Source organism: Bidens hawaiensis, unplaced genomic scaffold, assembly GCF_021521415.1.
Source record: "Bidens hawaiensis isolate Kalapana, Puna unplaced genomic scaffold, B.hawaiensis_p1.1 tig00078558_1, whole genome shotgun sequence".
NCBI lineage: Eukaryota > Viridiplantae > Streptophyta > Magnoliopsida > Asterales > Asteraceae > Bidens > Bidens hawaiensis.
The window spans coordinates 6,584-16,589 of record NW_027503459.1 but is presented as its reverse complement, the minus strand read 5'-3'; the positions used below and the strand labels follow the sequence as shown (position 1 = coordinate 16,589).

Here is a 10,006-nt window from a genome sequence, read left to right as displayed (position 1 = left end):
GCAAAACGTGTAAGAAGCGTTACAATAATCATGCTTAACACTAGGGTAATTATTATTACGCTACAACAAAATGAACTAGAGTAATTATTATTACTCTACTTCAAAGCTATAGTGCAAAAATAATAATAATTACTCTAACGCTTCTTACACTTCTCACGTAAAAAGTTGTTTGTACCGGACCCTGCCCCTACCTATTTAAACACTTTATAATAACAATGTATAATATGGTTATAGGAGGAAGAGGAGGAACGATCGGATAGGTGGAAGAACTTTCTACAACGGCAGTCAGAGGGTGCTGAGCTACCTGTAAACGGTGGCTCTGATAAGATTCAAGAACAAGAAAATGGTTTACAAGAATCTGAAGATCAAGACGATGAAGTTTCTGCTAGAACTCATCGGGCTCAAATATGGGCTCAGATTAGACCGTCACTTCGGGCCATTGAAGATATGATGAATGCCCGCGTTAAGAAAAATATTAGTACCACAAAAACCGAGAAAGATACTGAAGAGGATTCAGAGGATGAGTTCTATGATTTGGAAAGATCAGAATCAGACCCGATTTCAGAGACCCCGTCAACTGATGGTGTCAATGATCCAACTCCGGTCTCACAGGAATCTTCAATTCCGTGGAAACAGGAGTTGGAGTTTCTTGTTCAAGGGGGACTGCCAATGGCTGTTAGGGGAGAGGTAAGATTTATATATATTATTTATTAGTTTATGTTTTATATTTTATATTTATAAGTTAGATTTTCCCTACTTATAGCTTGACTATTGGTGGGACTTCACTGGGTATGATTGATTGATTGAAGTTAGATTTTAGATATAATGTACCACTTGTAATTGCAGCTCTGGCAAGCGTTTGTGGGTGTGAAGGCTAGACACGTTAAAAATTATTATCAGAATCTTCTACTTCGAGACAGTAAGAATGATAACGGTGTGGTCCGTGTGGAGCATAAAAAATCAGAAGTAGATGAAGCAATTAATAATAATAATAATAATAATACAATGATAGAGTCTGTGGATGTACCTGAAAAATGGAAATTGCAGATTGAGAAGGTCATTATTTAAAACTATTTTACATTTTTTATAAACCTACATAATTTTATTTATATTTCATTATTGTATAAATTGAATTTTTTTTCAGGATTTGCCTCGGACTTTCCCGGGTCATCCTGCTCTGGACGAGGGTGGTAGAAATGCTTTGAGACGTTTACTCACTGCGTATGCTTGCCATAATCCCTCTGTTGGATACTGCCAGGTCAGCATACACTCATCTGATTATGACTGTTGTATTTTGCAAATACTCTTATAATGGCTTAGTATGTATGTCGGATTGCATGCAGGCTATGAATTTCTTTGCAGCCTTATTATTGCTTCTAATGCCAGAAGAAAATGCATTTTGGTGGGTTTGATTTTTTTTGCTTATGTCTACAGTTTTTGTAGATAATAAAGATTAAAGGTTATATGATTCTGAAATGCTTATATTACGTTTCATCTCAGGGCGTTATTGGGTATTCTTGATGATTATTTTGAAGGCTATTTTTCTGAAGATATGATAGAGTCTCAGGTAAATCATATTGTCCTTTATCTTTACTTTTTTTAAAATATGATTAAAAGGCTGATTATATTATATATCACTCTATGGTTATTCTTAGGTTGATCAACTTGTTTTTGAGGAGTTGGTTCGTGAGAGATTTCCTAAATTGGGTTCGTTTCATACATCATCTTTATTTTTAATTTCAACTTAACATATTCACCTATATTCTGATGCCACCTGGCAATCTATTGCAGTTAACCATCTAGATTACCTAGGAGTCCAGATATCCTGGGTCTCTGGGCCATGGTTCCTTTCAATATTTATGAACATGCTTCCTTGGGAAAGTGGTTAGATACTTCATATCATTCATTAGTCACATTTATAAAAATAATTAAATATTTTATGCTTATAATTCTTTTTAGTTTTTTAATTATTTTCTCTCCGTTCAGTTCTTAGAGTCTGGGATGTGCTTTTATTTCAAGGGAACCGTGTAATGCTATTTCGAACAGCACTGGCTTTAATGGAGTTATACGGTACGTTGTTTGTGTGTAAATGTATGTGTTTGACAATTTTAAGAAATTGCAATTTAAGGTTGTTCAGTTTTGTGTAGGACCCGCATTAGTGACAACAAAAGACGCTGGTGATGCAGTTACACTGCTGCAGTCACTAACTGGATCAACTTTTGACAGCAGTCAACTTGTGTTGACCGCTTGCATGGGGTATCCAAATGTATACGAGGAAAGACTACAAGAATTGAGAAACAAACATCGGCCCGCTGTACAAGCCGCTCTTGAGGAAAGATCAAAGGGGCTAAATATGTGCAAGGATTCTAAACTCACAAATGGTGGATTATCACGAATGAATTCTAATTCTTCTAGTACAGATGAGTCATGTATGAGCGAGGTTAATTCTGTCCCAGATATTCAAGAACAGGTATATATATTACCAATCGAGGACCAATATGCTCATATTATTGAGTAAACTAAGATGAATTAATTAATAATCTAGATGGCATTGTTAAAGAAGGAGCTTTGCAAAGAACTAGAGGAAAAAAGATCCGCGATGGTCAGGTAAACTAGTTTTCTCAATCTTTTCTTAAGAAGGGGTATTTTGGGTATCTGGTTAAGACAAGAATTTTTTTTAAATCTTGGTCTAATGTTTGTTATCTGTTCTCTCCAGAGCGGAAGAGTTGGAAAATGCCTTAATGGAGATGGTAAAGCAGGACAATCGTCGAGAATTAAGTGCAAAAGTATGCTACAAAAACTTTCAACAAGAATCCTAAATGTTAAATTTATTTAAATGAATCAATAAATATGATTTTATATATTTTGTTTTATTAGGTCGAGCAATTAGAGAGAGACGTTGCTGAACTACGACAGGCCCTTGCTGACAAGCAGGAACAAGAGAATGCCATGCTTCAGGTTTTAATTTAAGCCTACATGCAATATGAAATTTTTAATATTTTTATTACATTGATAAATAAATAGTTAATATTATTTGTTAAGGTTTTGATGCGGGTAGAGCAAGAGCAAAAGGTAACAGAAGATGCTCGCAGGTATGCTGAACAAGATGCTGCAGCCCAAAGATATGCCACTGGAGTGCTTCAGGTTATTTACTTTTATTTATTTATTTACCAATAAAAAAACTTAATTATTTAATTTAAAATTTTGCATTGTTTAGGAAAAATATGAAGCTGCAAGTGCTTCACTTGCTGAAATGGAGAAGAGAGTGGTTATGGCTGAGTCAATGCTGGAAGCAACTTTGCAATACCAATCTGGTCAAACTAAAGCACAACCTTCACCAAGGTACCGCCCGGGTTGCAAAGCAGGCGGGTCTTGAATTGGGCCAACCGTCCACATATTTTCATTTTCTTTTTCTTTATCATGTAGATCTACAAATCAAGATTCTTCAGCAATCAGAACAAGTCAAGAACTTTCACAAGAAATACCTACAAGAAAGATTAGTCTATTATCTAGACCGTTTGGGCTCAGATGGTGTGACAAGAACAAGGTTAGTTTTGTACTTCTTTTGACACTTGTTTTTTTTTCTAGGTTGAAACCCTTTAACTAATATAGTCAATTGAAATATTTAATAATAATTACAGGCAAATGAAGTGAAGGTTACAAGTGAGGAACAAAGCCCAAAAGTTGTGGAAAAACCAGTTATAGAGCAGGCGAGTGCGAAGATAAATGGTGATGAACAAAATGCAAAAGCTTTGCATGAAGATGTGAATGGTGATCAAATGGAACAAGTTTCTTTGGCTGATGACGGTAAGTAGAAACGAAATCGATGCGTCTATACTTGCGGTTGAGGAAAAATGTTCTTATTTTATCTGTAATAGTTTTCTTTGATACAGTATTTATAAATTACATATAGCTCATTAGACATTTGTTTTTTAAGTTATCAATAAAACCCTAGTTTGTCGAAAAAAATTGTAAAAAGAAAATTGAGAATTATGGTTAGGGTTAGGGTATCATATCTTTGCTAGTTTTGATTTTTGAGCAACTTTTTTTTTCTTTTTGAATTTGATCTACATAAAAGTTTGATGTCATCTCATGATTTATGATCACTTATGATATTTGGTAGTAAATTATGGACAATGATAATCAAGTTCACAATTTATAGGTTATCCTAGAAAGTTTTGACCTTGTCAGTAATATAAACACAATAAACAATAAAAGGTAAATTAATCTTTGAATTTTAAAATTGCTAATTATGATTATGATTTAAATGTTTCAAATAAAGAAAATGAAACTAAACAAGGTGTAGCTTTCAACTAATAGTCTTGTACACCACATCGAGTCATACCACAAATAGAGGGTAAGTTAATTAACTTGTGTTCTATTCTAATTTACATGTCATTAACCATAAGTTGGCCAGATCAATATATTTCTTCATACATGTTTAGTGTTAGTTTTCCATGTTAACCGACCGATCACCCTAAATTTACAAAAAAAAAATGGTCTCTATTCTGAAATAAACATCATTCTTTATGCCAATCCAAGTTGCCCCTTTAAGACAACTTACCAGTGTATTGGTGAGGTCCGTGAGTTTTCTCATAACAAATCTTCATTACCAAAAATATCCAAATTGCAACGGTGCCAACTATATATTCACCATTTGCATGATTCAAAATTCAAATTCACTGTTACCCTTTTATATAGAGCTTGCTAATTACAAGAATCTCCAATCCTTTAATAAAAAAAAACAGAAAAAAATTCAAGTGGAAAATGAAAAAAGAATGGTGAGACAGAAAAGAATAACCAAACATTGAAAATATTCCCAAAAGGGTCATATTTCTTGTTAGAAAAATAGCATCTTTCATCTCACCTTCACCTGGTGCTAGCATTACTATTTCTTTGTGTTCTAGGAGTAGATGAGCCCGAACGAGTACTTTGAGGCTGGTAGGCCCGTGGGTCATAGTTTTGAGAAGCAAGATACGTGAGTGCTGTAACCACATCTGCAATCACGGGCCTCATGTTCGGCTGCTCTTGTACACACATTGCAGCCACTGCAAGTGCCTGATACAGCCCTCTTACCGGGTACTGACCTTGTAACGCGGGGTCCGCCATCTGCCCGAATTTCCTACGGTCTTTAAATAAAGGGCGAGCCTGCAATTAAGTAGTACTCTTTTTAACACTTAACAAACTTAAATATATAGAAATATAACAGCTCGTTAAGGTATATACATCCATTCACACATGTCTACAAGAAAAATGTGTAATTTGACTTTTGAGGTCAACCAATATATTTTTCATCTCCAAAATCGACATGGATACAGGATATATAACATCTTACAAGAAAAATGCCAAGTTTATGGAAACACTGATAACAAAAAATACCAAAATAAGATTTTGGTGCAAATTTTCTAACAAATTCATTGAAACTTTTCTTGAAGTCGTTCTTCTGACCTATACACTATAATGTCAAACTGTGTATATCTATGATGGAATGTAATAACGATGCAATCTTTAATGATTTTTATTTATTTTAAACATATTAAAGATAAGATTTTGGTATAATGTTTCTAACATATTCATTGTAAATTTTGAATCTTGAAGTTGTCCGGACCTAGAATGCCATTATGTCAATTGTATCATTATGATGAATGTAAAAAAGATGCAATTTTAATGATTTTTATTTAAATTAAACATATAGAAACAAAGGGAGAACCAAAAGAGCGTTTCTTACCCAAGCAACCAGATTGTGTTCACAATCAGTTTTTGAATTATCAATCGCCTTCCTCCCGGTAATAATTTCAAGAAGAACGACTCCAAAACTGTAAACGTCTGACTTCAGTGTGAGCTGACCTGTCATTGCATATTCAGGAGCACAATATCCATATGTCCCCATCACTCTCGTTGACACGTGAGTCTTGTCACCAACCGGCCCCAATTTGGCCAACCCGAAATCAGAAAGTTTGGGATTATATTCTTCATCAAGCAATATATTCGAGCACTTTAGATCACGGTAAATGACAGGTGGACTGGCTTTGTCATGCAAATATTCCAAGCCTTTTGCTGCGCCCGCAGCAATTTTCATCCTTGTGTTCCAGTCCAGTTGTTGTTTATCAGGTGGTAAATCTGAATGTAAAGCACAAATACAGTATTAATAACCGTTTCAAGAATACAAGATTAAAATTTATATAATTTTTAAAGTTTGGCTACTTACCATGCAGATGGTCTTCTAATGATCCTAGTGGCATGTACTCATAAACTAAAAGTCTTTGATCTCCATCAGCACAATATCCAATTAAATTAACCAAATTCGGGTGATGAAGTAAGCTTAACATCAATACTTCAACAAGAAACTCCCTGTTTCCTTGCAAACCGTTACGATCAAGCTGCTTGATCGCCACAACCTATAGAAATATCATAAAATTATATCTATACTATATATAATACATGAGACATGGGCAAATTAAGACACCTACTTTTTAAGTAATTTGCAACTTGTAAAACATAATGTACACCTTCAATAGCATGTAAGATAGGGACAAACTTGCCCATTAGAAAATATGCATGGAAATAGTTACAACTTTGAACCTTCATCTTTACCCATGTATTCCTTTTGATCTTAATTGTAACCAACTTCCCACCAAAGATTTTCCAACAAGCGTAACTTTTACATACGTTAATATATTTTTTTAAAAATTGCACCATAAAAATGAGCATTTTATTGCCTTTAATTTGGGTATGGTATTACTATAGTTTTTTTCAATTAAAAAAATTAACATATTACGTATGGGCGTTTACAATTCGGTTTTAACGGTTTCTAAGTTAAACTGTGAGACAAACTGTTGGTTTGATTTTTTGTTATTGAAAACCAAAACTGAATCGTCGAAAATTTAAAGTGAATCGTTACCAATGGTTTGGTTTCACGCATTGAGCTTCAATAATAAGTTTATATTCTGGTTTGGTTTTATATGGCCTATTTTTGGTATAAATTGTAAATTGAACTGTTTGCTATAGTTTGAACATTCAGAAACCTGCTAATCAAACGAACCTTGAACATCCGTAATTGTTACATGATTACTAGAATTTTTGTTTCCCGCCGCATCGCGCGGGCACCCGTCTAGTAATATAGTTATATACTTGAAATTTGAGGTTAAGAGTAACAGTTTTCGAGTGCCATTTATGTTCTTTGCATTCTCAAAAAAGTTATGATTGTCATATTAATACTTTAACTAAGTACCGCTTCTGTCTCATGAAATTTGAAACATTTGACTTGACTTGACATGTAGCTTTAATATAATGTTTTTGACTATTTGTCACAAATCCCACTTGTTAACGCTACATGGTACGCACAATGTCAAAAATTGCACTAGTCAAGACTCATCATAAAGAGGGTGTGCATTAAATGCATGATTTGAAAACTAAAGTAAAAAACACCTCTTTTTCCTAAAAATTGACTTAAGAAGTGGAGAAATAACTAGTTATATAATTTTAAATGAAAAAAAAAGTAAACAAATTCAGAAACCTGGTTGGTAGTTTCTAACCGCCCTCTATACACTCTTCCAAATCCCCCTTCACCCAAGAGATAATCTGCTCTAAAGTTTTTGGCTGCGGCCGCCAATTCACGAAATGTGAACGTGTGTGCTGCAATGTGTGTAGATCCTCCATCTTTAGAAGTTTCTTTATGTACACCAGCACCAGAATTAACCTTCAATTTATCTGGAAAAAAAACATTACTTGTATATTAAAGTACATAACTTGAACAAAATTTAAAGAACAGAATTACATAATTCAAAAGCAGACAACCGGTTATCAAAATACTACAAATGTTTTAACATAAAGTCCAAAACAGACTACAAATAGCTTGAAGTTTCCGCCTTTACACGTTCGGTTAAAAAAATTGCATTCATCATATTCTTATGGTTTCTAACTTGGGAAAGAAATTAGACACCAAGTATACAAGCAAAACAGATTTCAAATTTGGTATTTCCTTATGCAAAAATAGATTGCAAATTTTACTGCAAATTAACCTTTGACTTATCTGAAAAATAAAGCATAATTTGAATAATAATAATAAAGTACAGAATTTTAACAAAATTCAAAGAATAACAATCATAAATCCAGTCATAAAGTCTTAACAGACTACAAATAGCTTAAAGTTTCCACCTTTACGCGTTCCGTTAAGAAAAACTGCATTCATCAAATTCTATTACTCTTATGATTCCTAATTTGGGAAAGAATTTAAACATCAGGTATCCAGTTACTACCACCTACACTATAATTCATATAATTGGAAATCATGGTAAATAATTCACAATAAAATTGTTAATAACAAATGAAAATAAATCAAGAGAACCTTCAGTTGATAACTCTAATAATAATAATCAACATTCAAGAGCACAAACGGAGACTGAAAATGCTAAAATCCAAATTGCCAAAAAATCAATAAAAAATATATAACTTGAATAATAAAGTACAGAATTTGAACAAAATTCAAATAATAATAATCATAAATCCAGTCATAGAGTCCAGCTTAAAGTTTCCACCTTTTACGCGTTCCGTTAAGAAAAACTGCATTCATCATATTCACATATTTCTAATTTGGGAAAGAATTTATACACCAAGTATACAATTACCATCACCTACACTATATTTCATATAATTGGAAAATCATGACAAATAATTCACAGTAAAATTGCCTAAAAACAATAAAATAAAGCATAATTTGAATACATAGTACGGAATTTGAACAAATTTCAAAAAATACCAATCATAATTCCAGCCATAAAGTCCTAAACAGACTACAAATAGCTTAAAGTTTCCACCTTTATGCGTTCTGTTATAAAAAACTGCATTCATCATATTCTAATAATTTCTAATTTGGGAAAGAATTCAAACACCAAGTATACAGTTGCTACCACCTATACTATTAATTCACATAATTGGAAAACATGACAAATAATTCACAATAAAATTGTTGATAAAAAAGAAAACAAATCAAGAACCTTCAAATGATTACTCTAATAATAATCACTACTCAAGGGCACAAACCGGAGACTGAAAATGCCAAAATCCAAATTGCCTAAAAATCAATAAAAAAAGTACAATTTGAATATTTTGAATAATAAAGTACAGAATTTAAACAAAATTATAAGAACTAACAATCATAGAGTCCAGCTTAAAGTTTCCACCTTTTACGCGTTCCGTTAAGAAAAACTGCATTCTTCATATTCTTATTATCTTATATTTCTAATTTGGAAAAGAATTCAAACACTAGTATATAATTAGCATAACATACACTATGATGATTCATATAACTGGAAATCATGACAAATAATTCACAGTAAAATTGATAACAACAACAATAAAAATAATAATAATAATAATAATAATAATTGAAAACAAATCAAGAACATTCAATGATAACCAATATTCAAGAGCACAAACAGAAATTAAAAATGCTAAAAAAATAATAATAATCCAATTTTTCTAAAAATAAATATAACTAAGGCATATCAGATCAACCCACCACAAATTCATTATTTATTTAACTTAAAGCATATACCCTATTAATATTAAACCCTAAAAAGAATGTTGATAAATAACAGAATTATGATAATAACCTGAAGTGGATGAGATCTGATCTTGTGGCTTGTTGTTGTGTTGTAACTTAGGCTTAGTGTTGGATTTGTGAGAACAAAATAAACAACCCATTTGTTTTGTTTGTCTCTTCAAATTCCAAAACACACACAGAGAGTTCACCCACTAGAGAGAGAAAGAGAAGAGTTGAAAATATTAAGACAATAATAATAATAATATTAAGAGAGAGGACAATAATAATAATAATATTAAGAGAGAGAAAACAGAGTAGTAGTTTTATTATTATAATCATTTTTGGTTATTTGTCTTGCATCTCTGCTTTATGTCTTGGTCTATAACTTAAATTCCTCCATATGTCTTCACTTTATTCTATTATTTTTTATATTTTTTATACTGTTATTTTTAATTATCAACC

The 10,006-nt window shown here is 32.4% G+C and overlaps 2 protein-coding genes across 2 annotated transcripts; one reads left to right on the top strand and one right to left on the bottom strand.

Annotated features, from left to right (window-relative positions):
• The first annotated feature begins 275 nt into the window (after positions 1–275).
• Positions 276–3,977, top strand: LOC143606953 (uncharacterized). Its single transcript, XM_077082562.1, has 16 exons — positions 276–687; positions 847–1,056; positions 1,145–1,258; positions 1,344–1,402; positions 1,501–1,567; positions 1,656–1,707; positions 1,792–1,884; positions 1,987–2,070; positions 2,148–2,470; positions 2,546–2,607; positions 2,717–2,786; positions 2,878–2,958; positions 3,043–3,144; positions 3,218–3,342; positions 3,427–3,547; positions 3,642–3,977. Exons 1-16 carry the CDS (start codon positions 448–450, stop codon positions 3,813–3,815), a joined length of 1,977 nt encoding a protein of 658 aa, XP_076938677.1. The 5' UTR covers positions 276–447; the 3' UTR covers positions 3,816–3,977.
• A 588-nt stretch (positions 3,978–4,565) lies between these two features.
• LOC143606955 (putative serine/threonine-protein kinase PBL7) lies at positions 4,566–9,797 on the bottom strand. The gene is made up of 5 exons (XM_077082564.1): positions 9,615–9,797; positions 7,517–7,710; positions 6,209–6,398; positions 5,729–6,120; positions 4,566–5,148 (listed from the first exon to the last, which is right to left on the bottom strand). The coding sequence occupies exons 1-5, from the start codon at positions 9,703–9,705 to the stop codon at positions 4,870–4,872; spliced, it is 1,146 nt and encodes a 381-aa protein (XP_076938679.1). The 5' UTR covers positions 9,706–9,797; the 3' UTR covers positions 4,566–4,869.
• Between the last annotated feature and the right edge of the window lie 209 nt (positions 9,798–10,006).